Source organism: Gymnoscopelus microlampas, assembly GCF_963454915.1.
Source record: "Gymnoscopelus microlampas genome assembly, chromosome: 9".
NCBI classification, from domain to species: domain Eukaryota; kingdom Metazoa; phylum Chordata; class Actinopteri; order Myctophiformes; family Myctophidae; genus Gymnoscopelus; species Gymnoscopelus microlampas.
Window position 1 is genome coordinate 22,682,426 of NC_139946.1, and position 17,982 is coordinate 22,700,407.

General features: G+C 42.0%; 1 protein-coding gene across 1 annotated transcript in view; it reads left to right on the forward strand.

The window, feature by feature from the left end:
• p3h2 (prolyl 3-hydroxylase 2) overlaps nt 1-17,982 on the forward strand; it is a 76,106-nt gene that overhangs the window by 41,536 nt on the left and 16,588 nt on the right. Inside the window, exons 2-4 of the mRNA XM_084067733.1 lie at nt 8,868-9,020; nt 10,600-10,789; nt 17,522-17,653. Of these exons, the coding sequence (XP_083923859.1) occupies nt 8,868-9,020; nt 10,600-10,789; nt 17,522-17,653 (475 nt within the window). The remainder of the gene's footprint in view (nt 1-8,867; nt 9,021-10,599; nt 10,790-17,521; nt 17,654-17,982) is intronic.

Sequence of the window (17,982 nt, forward strand, 5' to 3'; positions counted from 1 at the left end):
ATCCTTTTATCCAGGAGCCAGCCAATGATGAGTTGTATGGCACTTTACTTATGTGTCTGTTAATTAAAAATCTTAAACCACCAAATACATTTTCTTTGCATAAACCGTGAGACTCATGTCTGTATGGATAGTTTAATAGCCAATTTCCGGGTTTAATAAGTAGATTTAGCACAAACAACAATTCAGTATAGCTGCCATGTTTTGATGAAAACGTATTAATTTGCAGTTGCAACCGCAGCGTGGACACAGTCATCCACATTATTTCCAACACTTGAAGGCTGAGAAAACACTAGTGCATTTCCAATGAACAGAACTAATTGGTTTGACATCAAACGGGATTTATAGGCAAGGGATCCTGCACAGCACCATAAACATTTAGAAGGCTGTTTAAAACACATTAATCTCTCATTAACTGCAGCCTCTTGTGAAACTGCAGTTGTCATTATTGTAATTCCAATATCCCAGCAAAACCCAGGTGTTTTTTTTTTACAGATCACAGCCTGATATTTCCTCTGGAATTCTCCTGCCAAGTTCCTATAACAACTCTGAAACGTTTGTTTCCATAGGTTTCTTTATCATAAATTATCCCTTGTGTTGTGTCTACGAGTTGCTAATGTTTGGCTTCATTACACACATCTGAGTTCATGGATTTGCTAGCATACCAAAGATAGACGCTGTGTGGTTTTCATGGTTGTTTGTAGGATAAACAACACCTAGTCCAGAATTTTAAAACTTTGCCTCAAAACACAAATATTGGTTCAGTGACAGTAAACCTGCAATATGGTTGGAAATGTACTATGATGTTTATGCAGTCCCATTAAATCACGCCCCAGATGGGGACTCTGTGCTTTCCAAACAGCTGGATGGAATGTTAAGGACCAGAGCAACAAAGATGGCCTTCCTTCTGTTTGCAGTTCCACAGTTTGAGGTGTAAATTGTACAGAATGAGGTTTGCACCCTGCTGCTAACAGTTGAACATTGTCTCACTGTTTCGCAATCTGCTCGAAGGTGCCACCCGCACATAGAAACGCTTCTACACTCCCCTTTATTTCTTCCTCTGCTTTCCAGAGATTGTGCAACTGTGAGGTTAAACTGAAGATGTGTTTTTGTCTGGAGAGAAAAGGCCCTTCACACAGAACTTAATCATCCACTTGTTATGTCTGCCGGCATGTAAACTGAGCTTGCAACATCCTCAGATATAAAGGATGGCTTCGTAACGATGTGGCGGTTTCTCCCAAGTGCATTCCTAAGATATGGTATCTCCAAGCATTTTCATTTTTATTTTTTCATTTTTGAGGAGAAGGTATTTTTTGCCCAATGGTCTTAAAACCATTATTGGCTGTGCATGGCTGCTGTTATCATGCTAGCAAATCTGCCTGCTGAAATATGCACAGTGCTAAGTTGTGCAAAGCAGCCAATAATAACTTAAAATAGCTTCTGAGGAGGGTCATGTCCTTGTCAGCTGAGGATTAGCAGGGCTAACTGGCTGTTTAACTGCAGTAATTAGAAATATTTGTGTATGGAAGAGCCACAGACATACGCTTGACACGTACAGCCTTAACTACATGCTGGGAGGTGGGAGTGTTGTTTTTCTATGGGTCCCTGATGGGGAACAGACCCATGGAAAGGCTGGAGAGAAGGGACCACATTGTTTTCAATTGTAAATCTGAGCTGCATGGACTTTTGCTCCTGTATTTATTCTTTTATCTGATTGATTTTCGTTTCGTTTTGTTTATTTAGATTGCATAAACGTACAAATCAATCATACATCCTTGAAACACAGTCAAGGATAAAACTGAATAAAGTCCTTATTTCCATTGTGGTCCCCCCTCTTCTAACCTGAGCAGTGAGCACTGACCCCAATCTACTTTACCAGAAGTTTCCAACCTTTTGGGGAATCTTAGAAAGCCACTGAAATACATTATCTCTGATGTATGCAAGCTTTGTGGTTGCCAGGTTTGACCACTCATCGTGTACAGTTATTGGTTATTGGCGGACTGAGCCCATTTAAAAAAAAAAGTATATATATATATATATATATATATATATATATATATATATATATATAATATTTTTTTGCTCACTCCGCTGAGTGGTCCTTAGTGTCAGCCCTGACAAGGGCATCTGTTTAACTGTCACAGGTTTTGTGGCATGTGGATACGTGCTCTTCATCACTGCACCAGCTTCTCTACTTTTGGCGCCACCTCAGTCCTATTTCCATACCTGTGAAGTGAGCATGAGGCCCCTAAGGAGCAAGTCATGCAAATAGCTGTTTGACTTGGCACCCCCGATGCCCACATCAAGAGCATTTTCTTCAGAGTGGCAGGGCGGTCCAAGCAGCTTTAACACAAGTTGCTCTTGAGCGAGGAGGGCAAGCTGAGGTTTCATACTGAGCAGCACTCATTCACCTCTACAGGTGCTTCTTTGAAATTCATGAGAGAGGAAAACTGTACGCACTCTGTACAAGGTTTACTGTATGTGTTGAAAGGCCAGCTTTTCATGGCGGATTGAAGAATGGCTGGTCTGAAGTGTGTGAACAAACTGAATTCAATTTTTCTTGTTCTGTGTGTGATTTTCTATCATCTGTCTGTATTTAGCAAAACGTTTGACTGGCGAATTGAAAAAATGTAATCAAGTTTGAGAAGACAACACTTAAGCCCTATATACTTCTTCGTACAACGAATAGCAAGCATCTCTAAGCTCACAATGTGTTGTGTTGAACTGCTATTTTTGATTTATTTTTAAATGTTGAAAACGTTTCAAACAATGGTTCAGTGGTTAATAACACCATTAGCACGGTGACTTGGTTAATGTAACTCAGGCTCCTATTTTGACTTTGTAAAATGTGAAACCTAAAAAAGGAAAGTAAATATCACTAATGAATACTATTTGAAGTTACAGTCTTGAGCTCATTATTTACAACGCAGGACCAGTAGAGCTTTGGGGCAAATTATTCAGTCAAGAAGCTAAACTTTCCTAAAACATCAATTTCCACTCTTTGTCTGAGCTGGTGAGGCACGATAATGGAAAGAATTTTGATTTAACCATGCACGACTGTCTTTAGGCTATATAATTTTCCATTTCCCTCCTCTCTTACAAGTGTAATCTAACTCATAAACTGCGATAGATTTCCGCTCCTTCATCTTTAGGGGCTACTGCATTTTGTTAATGTGAAATGTGTTTTTAATGAAAGAGGGGAAAACAGGTGAGCTTGGCTGTAGCTTGGTTGAATGAGTTACCGATATTACATTTTTGGCTCCCAGCAGCCCTCAGCACTATCATCCGCCTCCATAAATCGGTGACCTCTTTATAAGTATGCAGGTCAGCAATATTGAATATGACTTAAAATTCATTATGGAGCCAGAATGAGTCAGGTCAGTTCCTCCACTGTACTGCTTCCAATGAACTGCTCCCATGGAGGATATTGAACGTGTGTTTGTTTTCTTTTACTCTTTGGAGAGCATTTTTCTTTTCTTTTTTTTTACACTTGGATACATTTTAATTGTCACTCAAAATGAAAACTCGGAAATGTTAAGTGTTTTCAAACTATTTCTCCTCCCTTAAGTGTTCTGTTTTAGGAGTACGATCCCTGGAGTACACTACTATTCCTAACTAACTTTGACGTGAGCGAATGATGAAACCGTACGCAGTTTTGAGTCATTTTTCATTGACTCCCCCCTGACCCGCTCCCAGGTGATTAAAGAGGCGATAATGATGACATCACACAGAGAACCTCCACATTCAAGGATTCCCTGTACTATGCATGTCTCGGGCCCCAGGACAATGGGGTCTGGCACGGCCGCGGCCACAGCTGTGTTTGTGGTGGGGTGGCGTGCTGAAGTTGATCCCCTTCCTTCTCTGGCCTGAGCCAGGCCGTCCCTTAGGCGGTTGTGGAGTGGGAGGAGAGGGGGTAATGGGGGGGGGGGGGTCAATCGTACTGCAGGTGGGTCCAGTGCCTCCCCAGGTGGCTGCAGTAGGTTGACTGACTCCCTCCTCAATCCTCAGGGCCGTTCTTTTCTGGATACCACATCTCATGTTGTTGGCACTCTGTCAGCGACACTTTGGATGGGAAACAAAAATGTCTCCCTGTACCTCGTCCCAGCATGTGGGTTGTCTTGGTCTCCGACTTGCTCTCCCTTTCTCTGTCTCATTCACTCCAACACACCAAGCTTGCCTCTACGTCTTGCTCTGGGGCTCTGCAGAGTAGCTCCTGCTCAGCTGTGGGCATTGCCTCAGCAGGAATGCACTCGATGGCACCTTAGAGTCTCTGGCCTTTCAGAGGTGACTGAGCAAGCCTGCCCAGTGTGCCCACGCTTTCTATTCCCTCTTCTCTTTTCTGCCACTTGATGAAAGACCCTAGACTTTGTCAAACAGTGAAATCGTTCTTTGGAAATGTGTACATGTTTTGTCATACGAAAAGATTCAGTGTCACACGGGACACAAACTCTTGTGTCGCATTCACCTTCATCTTGGCAAACAAAGTGCTGATTGGTGTACAGTAGGGGTGCAACAGGTAATCAAACCTATTGATTTTATCAATTATTAGGTTAATCAGACCAATCAATCTAGTAGATTATAATAAATGTATTAGAATTGTTGATTTGTTTATATGATGAAAATAATTATTTAAAGCGTAATTGATAGAATAATCACTAAGAAGATAATCTATAGTTGTAGACATTTTAGCAGACATCCTCTGCCCGCTGTTAAGAGTGACAGTATGAAATGGCTTTAGTTTTGCACCTGTCAGGGATATGATGAAGGCGGTGTCCTCTGCCTACAGTGAGCTACAGGACACCACTGGACATTCTGCAACCACGCTACACATTCCATTCTCTACTTAATCTTACTACGTTGCTCTTTTGACGCATTTGTTGCGAATGCATTTCGTAATAAATGAGGATGCATGATATGATGATGATATTACTTGTATTAAGCTATTTTTGATCCGATATAATGCGGTTGAGGGAAAAGAGAAAGATGAGAGAGAGATAAAGTTCACAAGGCAGATGCATGTGCATGATATGGCACAATTGGCACATACTGGCCTGAGCTTGGACTTGAATCTGATTACAATCTGAACAGACAAGAAAGGAGACGTTATTCAAAGGAAGGGTTCTTCTAAATCAGTTACTTAAATGGTTAAGGAGGTATCCCTCAGTATATCTTTCTGCAAAGGAATGAAAGATGGCTGCATGACACGTCATGACTTTTCCTGTTAGAAGCAAGTTGCTCCTCTGCCTTATGTCCTCTGTCTGTATTGAAACAGCCGTATGAGGGTAAGCCTTGAGAATAAAGTCTCTTTTGAGGTTTACCAAGCTTTGATGTAAAAGGTATGGCGATGTTAACTGGTGTATGGGTGGGGCTGGGGTAGCAGGAGCGAAGGTGCGATGGTGGGAAAGCCTCTTCCAGGTTCCTAACATCTGGAAGTCCTTTTAGTTCCTGGTATACAATAGTCCACCCGTGATTCCTCAGTCAGTCCAGAGGTTGTGACAACGCCATGGCAGGAGTAAGTAAGTCCTCAGATTTCACATGAGAGGTAGAATCTCCTCTCTGCCTCTGCTGGCCAGAGACAGTACAGTGAGTGGAGATGCTTCAGCTTTGTTAGATTACTGTATCTTTTTCCTTTTTGATTGATTTCAGACAATTGATGACGGTTTGTTGAGTGCAAAAATAAATACATACAAATATAAAGTTAGAGCCACTGTCACTCTTAAGGAAATACTACTTACTACTTAAAATGTATGCAGAACTGGATGAATAGCAGGGGTAAAGTATCTACCCACCACTGTTGAGATTTTAGTTCGGTGCTGCCAGCTTGGGCGGCTGCTCCAACGAACACAATTGGCTGCATTTGTGGGTGGGAAGCCGGCACGGGAGGGAGGGTGTTTTCTATCGCTGCACTAGTGACACCTACGGGTTGGTCCCTTTCAACTCTCTTAATAGGCCTTCATCCAAAATCCCTTTTGAAGGTTGAGAACCTAAAATGGAGGTAACTTCCAGGTGTGCCCTACAGCGCTCTATTCCATGTTAAGTAGGACTTCTACGATCACTGCAGGTTCCACAGTGCATCAAAATCACTGTTCTCATTTAAGTAACTTTGTATCACTCGTGCATTGACATAATCACATTTTGCTGTATATGAACAGTTATTCCAGTATATATAAGTAGGCAGGTATGATCTGTTGGCTGGATATAATTTACTGATACAATCTGCTGTGTGTATAGTCTCTGCACTGCCAGACCCAGAGAAACAATAAACAATTTACCAGGACTTTATTAGAAACAGAGTGCAGGCCTGTCCTTGATGTGATGAATCACATACTGTACAAACCACCTTCATACCTTCATACCAGCGCCTTTCCTCCCATCTAAGAAAACACCTGCGCTGGGAAACACTGTGGTCTGTTGTGTTGTTCAGTTTATCTTTCATGTGGGACTGTTTGTTGTTGTGGGAATGAATGTCTGTCGGCGTGAATGTTTAGATGCACGCAACTTTCTGGATGAGCAGTTTTAGAAGTCTCCAGTCAGAGGGAATACAATAATCATGGGAAGCATAAGCAGTCCAATAGATAACCCAATAGAATAGCGTGTTCCTCTACTCACTGTCAGTTAGGCACAGCCACAAATGAGTGAATTTGTGATGTCATGTCCTCACGCAACATGACCTGTCAATAATATATAGTGGGGTGTGAGGGTTACATAGTTACACATTAGGTTACATGTTAGGTCAAGTGGATTAAACACTATGAAGAAGTCTAGCTCTCAGTTCTTCAGACAGGCTTGGCCAGCTGCTAAGATATGACAACCGCTGGTTTCTATCATTTTAACAATTTACACATGACAGTCTGTACAATATACCCATTAGTGCACACACGTGCAATTATGACACTCACCTTACTGCCGTGGCGCATTTAACGTCACCGACCAGCGCGAGCAGCAGCAGACGAGGGTTGGACTTTTGTGAGCCACCCAGCGTGATTGCGTATGAGAGTGATGACATTAGCCTTGACTCCCATCGTAAGAATGGAATGCGGAAGTTTACGTCCATTTACGACCATGTAGCGTCCCTGTAGCGTCCCAGTAGCGTCTTGAAGTTCTCCCGTTCAGCTCCATTCATATCATATCTAGTTTGCGCAATTGCACTCGCATCCAACTCAAACACTTGCACACACATAAGACACACAAGACACACACACACACACACACACACACACACACACACACACACACACACACACACACACACACACACACACACACACACACACACACACACACACACACACATCCTTACTAGCTACAACTGCAATAATTAGTGTGTCTTGTTTATCCCATGAAATGACAATGCTTGCCAGAGTACTTCTATCTTATCCCATGAAATGACACTGCTTGCCAGAGTACTTCTATCTTGTTTATTTTGCACAAATGTTTCGGTTAAGGAGCGGAACGCTGTGATTATTTCACTGTGATACGTCAACAGTCATGAATCCCACATTCTGTCAGCTCAGGAAGCTCATCCATCATGCTGGAGATTTTTCCGTCAAAAGGATGGCAGCTCGCCCCACTGACAGGAAGAGTCTGAGAACAGTCTGTCTCTTCAAAATATTCACTTTTGTCATAGTTATTCAATTACTAATGGGTTCCAAAATGCCTGATGGGTATAAATTAGTTATGGATTGAATGTACCTTGTTATTTTTGGCAGACAAGTCGGGGCTCATTTGGAGGAGCATTTGAAGAACTTCCTCAGATCTCTTGCCTAAGTACATTAAGTAAAAAGGGCACATACTTTACCCATATTCAGTGTCATATTATGAGCAGGACAGAGAAGTTTACATTACCACCAACATTATTTTAGATGCATCTATCATCAATAATGAGGCATTCTACCACATTAAGGCTTTCAAATCTTCAAAGGATGATTTCTCATTAGTCTTTATTTGTGAAAGTCAGAGAAACAATATTGTATTATTGTAAAAGCAGAGGCATACTGTAGCTTCTATACCGAAGTTTGACATCAGAGGGCGCTAGAGGGTGCTATCCCCCTGGGTCATGGGAGTTATTTTTTGTATTGGAATTTCCATAGGGGAATCTTAGATCACGTCATATAAGAACTGTGTTCCATTTCATATGGATATGAAGCATCAACTGACGGTGAAAAAGTACTAATTTATCCAAACACAGTCGTTATCAAATGTAACTCAATGTCATAAAGGACACAGAGTCGCATACCTGACAAAATCGGCGGGTGGTTTGTTTATTTTTGGAACACAGTTCTTATATGACGGGATCTGAGATTTCTCTATGGGATTTCCAATACAAAAAATAACGCTGTGACCAAGGGGTAGTGGGAGTGACGTCAGGACTTCGGTACTCTATTGATGTTGATTTTCTTTTTTCTACCAAGTGATAACAAGTTACAAAGCTGCCAGAATGTTGCAAGCTCTCCAGTTTTTCATTATTTTTTAATTTGTTGGATTCGGCATATAATTAGTAATTTATTTGAACTAAAGGCATTGCTCACCCAGCTGGAGACAGATGGACTGAGGACAGTGTTTATGTGTTGAAGGGGGCTGTCAGCCTGTCATGGTTATTTTCTTCTTGCCCCCAACTGATGTTGTATGAAATAAACCAAATGCTGGGAAATGTTGTTTGGCTCAGTCCATGTGTATGAACACAGAACCCCAGCTGGCAAATGACAACAGCATCTCCCATTCACTTGAACTGTGGATGGACCTCTCTCCCTCCCTCTCTCCGTCTCTGATGTACTTTTGCATGTTGAGTGTTTGTTTAAGATTGTTTATGACTCCAGAGTTTGTCCAGAGAAATCTGAACTATTTTCTTTTGTATTCCTGTGTCTCCATAGTTGAAGCAGCCCGACAAGGCAGCGGCGGCGGCCCACACTTACTTCCAGGCCAATCCAGAACATGTTGAGATGGGTCAGAACCTGGAGCAGTACAAGGACCTGCAGGGCGTCCAAGAGGACCACTTTGTGGACCGTGAAGCCCGACCTCACCAGGTGAGACAGAACCTCTTGAGTCCCCTGTTTGGATTCTGACCCTTAGTTTTAAACAATATTCCTTTGTTTGTTCATTATCTCTGCCTACATTCTTTCCTTCCTTGCTTTGTTTTCTCTGCGTTTTTTCCCTTTTTTTAAATTCATTTTCGTACCATCCTTGCTACTGTCTCTCCCGTCCATCCTCACTCCCTTTCTTTCATCCTTTCCTTCCTTCCTTCCTTCTCTTCAGTTCTTCTATTGTTCCATTGTTCGCACCCTCGCTCTTTCCTCCGTTCCGCATCATTGCTATGAACCAATCGAGCGACGTCCGTCTTTATCATCATCCAGCTTTATCATTAACCTATTAAGACCGGGAACGCAGCACGTGTGTCATTTTTAGATTTCTTTGGGCTATTCAAAAATAGCAGATATACAAGCTCATAGCGCGGCACTCGGTGCCGCGTTATGAGCTTGTAGATCTGCTTTTTTTGAAAAATCGTGAAAATGTGTGCAAATCTTTGAATATATATACATATTTTTTTATTTTAAGCCAACATTTTTAACTCAAATCTTTGCTTCTGGGGGGTCCCTGGAACAACATATTTTGAGGGCCAAATACATATTATTTTCAAGGTCCTTGAGGACTACTGAAATTATAGCAACATCATTTCTTTGAAAATAAATGTTAGGATTTAGAAGACATTTGTAGAATCCCCCAGAAGCAAAGATTTGAGTTAAAATGTTCACTTAATTTTTTTTTTTTAAATAGCAGATCTATAAGCTCATAGCACGGCACAACGGTGCCGCGATATGAGCTTGTAGATCTGCTATTTTTGAATAGCCAAAGAAATCTTAAAATGACACACAGATGCGTTCCCGCTCTTAATGGGTTAATCACTGCAGCATGCTGCCTTCTTTTTTTGCCAGCTTTTGTCCTCAGATGTCTTTGCACCTTGCCAAACTGTCTAGTCAGCCAGAGGCTGATTCGGGTTAATATGCTCCTCTGCTATCTGCACGGGGTGAACAGTGGCTGTTGTCCCGTATGAAGGAGGCCTTTGTTTTTGCGGTCACTGCAGTTTAATGAGAGAGAACTCGTTTAGGTCACTTGGTGCTGTTTGTGGTTAGCAGGAGAATTCCTCTCCTCTGTATTTCTGTCTATCTCTCTTACTCCCCCTCACTCTTCCTCTCTCTCTGTGTCTGTACAGGTTGTTATTATTAAGGAAGAAATAATTCCACATACCTTTACTTCTCTCCCTTCTCTGTCCCTCTTTTTATGTGTTTCTTTAAAAGCCATGTCAAATGTACCTTTTTATAAAGCACTTTTATTACAATACTAGATATTTCTTTCATACATAGGATGCAGTTCAAAGTGCTTTTACATTTCAGCACACAACAACATAAAAGTAATAATAAACAGAATGAAATGAAGAAAATAAACCACACATTCCGATGGTAACAAAAACAACACAACACAAGAAGTACTTTTACATTTATTCATCTCTCTCTCTCTCTCTCTCTCTCTCTCTCTCTCTCTCTCTCTCTCTCTCTCTCTCTCTCTCTCTCTCTCTCTCTCTCTCTCTCTCTTTCTCTGTGTACCCAGCGTTCCTTCACAGCTGGTGTGAGGCTATATGACAGAGGGGACTATGAGGGGGCCATAGTGATGTTCGAGGAGGCCTTGGTAGATTATTACAAAGCAGATGTGGAGTGTCGGGCCCTCTGCCAAGGGCCACAGCAGTTCCAGGGCCATGACCACCTCCTGTACCGCTACAGCCTCCAGGAGCTCATATCAGGTAAGGGATTTTCCCCCTTTCAGAAGTTAACATTTATAGCACCAAAACATACAGCCATGCTATGAATCATAAACTGTAGATACGTGCCTATGAAAATAGTTTTAGTGTACTTTACAATTCCAGAAGTCCACTTGCATCCATCATGCAGCATTACTACATCAGAACCACAGTTTGTTCTTTTTGAGATAGCTGATTTCTGATTGGCCATTGATGTCATGCCATGCGAGAGTGCGGTCTGGCCATTGCTGCAGTTATTCTAATACCTATCAATGCGCATGTGGTTAATATATCGTCGCTGTCGGGCAGAAACCTCTTATCTCCATATTCTTTTTCGTAAATGAAAGCCCCACTTGATCATACTACAGTGCCACACAAAAGTATCAAAAGTAGTAGATCTGCAAGCTTGAACCGCGTAGCGACACATTTTGAGCTTGTCGATCTGCTACTTTTGCTACTTTTGAATTTGAATCCTGAAAAGTAACAGTTTTGGACATACAGTATGAGGTTTCCACCCGACAGAGACGATATCCAAAGTCCAATTAACAAATTCCATTGGAAATATCATATGGAAAACGACGGTGAAGGCGACGTCCAGATTTTCCTTGTAGCACTCTGTTCCCTACTAAAATAGGACTATTGCTGCATCTACTGTGTAGGTTCCACAGCACAGCATAATCACAGTTCTCGTTTAAATAGTATGATCACTTGTACTTTGAATCACTGTCTATGAACAGTCCCTCCAGTATTATATATGCAGGTATGATCTGGTTGGCTGGATATGATTTGCTGATACAATCTGCTGTGTGTAGTCTCTACACTGCCAGACCCAGAGAAACAATAAACTATTTACCAGGTCTTTATCAGAAACAGAGCGCAGGCCTGTCCTTGCCGTGATGAATCACATTGTTTACAATCCACCTTCCCTGCGCTTTTGCTGTGCTTTTTCTCCCATCTGAGAAAACACCCGCCGTGGGAAACGCTGCGGTCTGCTGTGTTGTTAAGTCTATCTTTCATGTGGTAATGTTTGTTGATGTGGGAATGTCTGTCGGTGTGAATGTTTAGATGCACGTAGACCCTGTGGATGAGCGGGTTTAGAAATCTCCAGCCGGAGGGAATACAGACTATGGGAAGCTTTGGAGTCCCAACACAAAAGGAATGATGATTTGTGGGACTCTACTAGCACGGCACAAACCACCGACCGCCATGCACTTTGTTGTACTGAGACGGCTCAGGGCTGTGCCAGCTTAAGCATGATTCATACCGAAAATAGCAGATCTACAACTGCAATTAGCTGTACCTCTGCGACACATTGTGAGTTTGTAGATTGGCTAGTTTCTATTTTAAATGTGTCTGTCGTACTACGGAGCATAAATTGGGCATTACTGTCTGCGTGCTCATAGGTGATTGAATCTGCCCAAGCAGTCAGTTGGCAAAAGGTCAAATGTCTGATAAGAGAAACTCGATGGAGGGGAATGGAGAGGGCAGAGAGTTGAGGAAGAGACAGAAAGCGAGAAAAACAGAGAGGAGACAGGAATGTGTGTGTGTGTGTGTGTGTGTGTGTGTGTGTGTGTGTGTGTGTGTGTGTGTGTGTGTGTGTGTGTGTGTGTGTGTGTGTGTGTGTGTGTGTGTGTGTGTGTGTGTGTGTGTGTGTGTGTGTGTGTGTGTGTGTGTGTGTGTGTGTGTGTGTGTGTGTGTGTGGTCCCGATACCAAGAAATCCTGTGTTACCAACTTGACTGTTGAAACATGTTTTTCATGGCATGTGATTAGGAGAATATTTCTAAATAATAGATTAGCAAAGGTGATACTTTAAACGGTGCCATCGTTATTGACATTTGCCGGTTGCCAAGTTTCCTCTGGCAGTACAGACTGTGAAAGATATGATATTTGGATATGATGATGCGATTCTCTTGGCTTGCCCCGAGGGGGGATATAAAAGTCAAATATAATGATGTTGAGAAGAAAGGATGTCACTTTCAAAAGATTAAAGTGGCTTTTGTGTTAGATATAACTCTGTGGATTCAAACCCACAATGTTATGAAAGCATGGTGTGTGCGTGTCCCAGTACACTCAAAACCCTAAATCAAATACGACTGCAATTTTTCAACAATAGGGGGAGTCAGTAAATTCTCCAGCACATGTGTTTCTCACATTATCTTCAAGAGAATAGTTGCTTTATGCACTGTACATTTCAAAACAATCTAATTCAAGATGACCTTAGCACCTGTGCTATTTTATAGCATATTAGACTTCGGTTTGGCTTCTAAAAGGTGACACACAGTTTTGTTCTCAGCCTTTTTCCCACTTACTATCCCCCATATTGTCATTGGAAAACATTGTTAGGGTCGCTGTAAGTGCTTTTCCAGATCTGTGAACAGCCTTTGAACGCAGCCCTCTCGGATAACTCTATTGGAGGAATGGAAAATAAAGAAGAGGAAGAATGAATAACTCATAGGGTGTTTTTAAGGTAACAAAGCGCGTCCACATGTTGCAGTGAGTTTGGATCTCTCTCTGCAACGTTCATTGAACCATAGCAACACATTGATTGAAGAAAGCACTCTCCAGCCCTGTGAGTGAGTGAGAGGACAGCTCAGCATGACGTTACCGCAGACTGAGAAGCTCCCTGGGTGAGAAGCTAATGGGAACCAGGCCATTGTAGTTGGTGTGGAAGTGTTATGCTCTGCTGCTTGAAACTATTGGCTGCCCGCAGTATAGCTCAGGGGATTTGGGAAGACATGCTCTATTACCATCTCTAACTGCATCAGAAGATGCTCTGAGCCTGGGCCAGAACAGAGCTGAGTCCATCGGGACTCTGCTGATTCTCAACAAGACTTCCCTTCTTTCTCTGAATTTTTCTGTCTGTTTGTCTATCTGTTTCTGTGTGTGTGTGTGTGTGTGTGTGTGTGTGTGTGTGTGTGTGTGTGTGTGTGTGTGTGTGTGTGTGTGTGTGTGTGTGTGTGTGTGTGTGTGTGTGTGTGTGTGTGTGTGTGTGTGTGTGTACTTTTACATTTATTCATTTCTCTCTCTCTCTCTCTCTCTCTCTCTCTCTCTCTCTCTCTCTCTCTCTCTCTCTCTCTCTCTCTCTCTCTCTCTCTCTCTCTCTCTCTCCCTCCCTCCCTCTCACACCTCCTTCTGTAAACCTGAAGTACACAGCTCCAACAGTCCGTCATGTTTAGTCAGTAAAATTACTGAGGTCAGTATGAAACCATTCCAATCCAGCACACATCTTCAACATGCTGGCAGTCAAATAGAAAACCCTCTATTTCTTGCAATGATTCATTATTACATCATTAAGTGTGAGCCACAGTGTCATAAAAGGCGCCACAAACTAAGCAGTGAATTTGCCAGTTTATGCATTTATGTATATATCATTGCATTTTGTTGGCCCAAAGTGGTGCTGAGTAATGTTGTCTGAACCAGGAAACCCACAGGCACAGCACAGCCCAATAGAAACCCAGATCTTTCAAGCGTTAATTTCCTCACTTTCCTCGTAAAGCACCCTTCACTGCCTACAAGCAGTAAAGCTTTCGGTTTAATGTTCTGTGTTATCATTGCATTTTGTTGCTCCAAAGCGGTGCTGCATAGCATGGTGCACATCCAGTGTGAGGGCACACAGGGTTTCAGTAGGCCAGCTGGAGAACATTGAGCATGCTGGTTGTGGGGGAGGTGCGTGAGAAGAGTGTTAACCATAGCAAAACACTGGCACCAGAGGATAATCATATGATTTTACTGACATACTGTACACACAGCAGCTTTTGTGAATTGTGTGTTTTTTTTTCATAGCTGGAGACTGCCCTTTATCACTAAAGAGCCAGGTGGTAGCTGCAGCGTAATCTCTGATTAGTGTGCTTTGTCTCAAACGTATGTATGGCCTCGTCTCGTAAACAGTGAAAATTGGGTAATTCATTCTTGGCCGGGCTTTATTTGACTTCTAATCAGGGGATTATTTGCTGTAAAACCACAGTGGTGGAGAATATTTGATGACAGATAGAGTTTATTTGGCCAAAGGAGGCGTATGTATGTTTTTTCTTCAGTTGAATGTTGTCTGTTATTTGTGTTAAATGGAAAAAGTTGATTTCGTATGAAAACTTCCTCGTACATTGGCTTCAATCTCCACACGTAATCTAATGATGGTTTTGAGATTGAGAAACCACGTCCCTTTGCTGTCGTGCGTGGTTATAGCATGACATAGTTCACCCTCTCTGGTTCCTGGAGAGATGACAGCGCAGTTCTCTCTTGGAAAGAGTGCTGCTGTGGCCACTTAAACTTGACCTCACTGTAGTCACATACTCAAGCATGTGGATGCACGCACGCACGTACAAACAATTGTAGATATTTTCATGCAGACACTCAAGCACATGTGCCTATAAACAAACCAATTCAGCACACACATTAACAAACAAGCGCATCAATCATGTATATAACTAGTCCGCTGGAGGAGACTTGAGGGGGTGATAACAGCGTACTGTGAAATCTCCTGATAGATGAACAAAATCATGATTTATCCTCTTTCCAAAGAACAATAAGGAGACAAAATCCCTGCACTCCATACAATTTATAGTAGACGTACTTTTGATCTAAGTTACGATCGTGACAATGATATCATGTCTATTTAATTTGATACAGATCAGGACTGCCCACTTCCACTGTCTGTTTTTCATTAAGTTCACTTTGTTTTCAGTTTGTGTTTTCAACACAAAGAAATCACATTTCTCCAAATGTGGGCCCTCATAAAAGCACTAGATTGTTACTAAGGGAACAGTTAATAGCTGTTTATAGTTGGCATGTTTTGATCTACGTTTTTGATGCTGAAGTTGTGAAGCTGAGCCTGCGGCTATTCAGTTTGGTTTAACTCATCAATGTTGTTTCCTACAAAGTCTACCTCTAGAGTCAATGTAAACTTTGTGGGAAAACAACAAACAACTACTGTAGATTCCATGTTTATATGGCAATCTGTCACTGTCAAATGGAGCCCACAATTGCCAGTTCAAGTAACTTATGATCTACCTACCTGCCATGCTGCTGGGCTTGGTTTATTTAGTTTATACTGTAGAGATCATCTTGACTGTCCCAATTCCAATGTCATTTTCCACAAATTCTATTTTTACTTCTGAGTCAAAAATAGAATTTTGGGAAGGGGGAGCATTGTTTTCTCTAAACCAGCGGTTCTCAAACTATACTTAAGGTTGTGGGAAGGTGCCGTTGGGGTTGCGCATTGGTAACCAAAAAAAAAGACGATTTTTAAAATCAAGAAACGATAAAAAAAAGAAAAGTGATGTCGTCGCGACCAACAGCTCTGCTGTGTGTCAAAAAAATTGAGAACCCCTGCTCTAAGCTGTATAACAATGTTCTATGGAGTGCTCCCTAATGCCTTGGGCACTTGTAAACATTAATAGAATGCAACTGAAATTTCCCTTTTAATGCATACACTCAACACAATTTGAAAATCAAACTCTTTGATTTCTTCCTGAAATGTCACTTCCTCCATGACTGGATTTTATTTTGATCTATATGCAATATCAACAGGAGCTTTTTTTTGCCATGTTGCATTTACAGCCATCCAGTTTGACATCAATGTATCAGCACTCTCCAGCTCCAAAGTCTCTTTTCCACACTCCAATGTTCAGACATGCCCTAATAGGTCACTGTTCCAAACAGGGGCTGTTGTAGTAGAAGGAGCTAGTTATATCAGAAGTGTAATGACACAATGTTGTCACTGTGCTCCATTGCAGCAGTTAACCTGCCACTGTTGCTTTCCATTACACTGGATAATTGGCTATAATGTAAATCTCGCTCTTTTTTTCCGTTTTTCCTTAACTCAAATAAAGAATGTGTCCCATTACGAGTCAAGTGCCTGCTGCTATACAATAAGAGGACTATGCAGTATATCATTGCATTCCCTTTCCCCCTGAGATGACATCACACAGATGAGCTCATCGACAGTTCGTGGTTAATGGCTGTTGGCGTGAGACCACATCATATGGTGTGTTAAATTAGCAACAGACCACACAGAGTCCCAGGCAGTGCACTGGGCTAACTGTAATATAAATATAGCTAATTATAATGTAAACAGTCAGTAAGGGGACCCATGGCCACTGCACCTTCAATGTAGGCCAGTTACTGACGTAGGATATCTAAGAAATAAAAAAGGGGTGGCCAGCTGGGTTATTTACACCGAAGGGACCGAAAAGTTTAATTTTGAATGAAACAACCACCTTAGGAAATAGATGGGATGCCTGAACTTATAACGTTATAACTGGCATGAAAATAACATATTAGATACAATTGTATATAATGATTTAACATTTTGTATTTCAATGAAGTGCCTACAATACAGAAAAAGTAATCAAAGATTCGGAACATTTTCAGTAACAACCTTCAGAGACCAACATAATGTAGTACGAATCTTGATCATTAAAAGATGTGGATAAAGGAGAATTTGTGTAATTATGCTAACAGTGTGAGGCATTCTGAGAGCTAACAGTTGTTGCCCTCAGTCCGTAAAGCAGTGGTTCTCAAAGTGGGGTCTGAGGACCCCCAGGGGTCCTTGAGGGGGTTCCAGGGGGTCCCCACTCCCCAGCGAAATCTTTTAATATAGCGTCACAATCTGTTTAACTACTTTAACCCATGGTCAAATACATATCAATTTAGATGTCCTTCACATGAAAATATTTGAGAACCTCTGCCATAAAGCACCTTGAATTAACACATCGATCACTTCCATCTTGTTGCAGACCACTTCACTCAGGTTCTTCACTGTGAGCATGAGTGTGTGAGAGATCTGGCCACACGACCCGGACGACTCTCCCCCATGGAAAACTTCCTGCCCCTGCACTATGACTACCTGCAGTTTGCCTACTTTCAGGGTAAGAAACACACGCACGCACGCACACACGCACGCACACACGCACGCACACACGCAAGCACACACACGCACACGCACACACACTCACACATAGACACACACAATATTCCTTTGAGGTTATGGAACATGATACCTTTTGTATGACAGCAGATACAAAGCATGAATACAACCATTTAGGTTAGTGCACCACCCTGTGTACTCATTATCATACACAACCACAGAGAACTAGACAGGACAGTGCACCACACCCAATTTCTTTAAGTCATTATTGTGTGTGTGTGTGTGTGTGTGTGTGTGTGTGTGTGTGTGTGTGTGTGTGTGTGTGTGTGT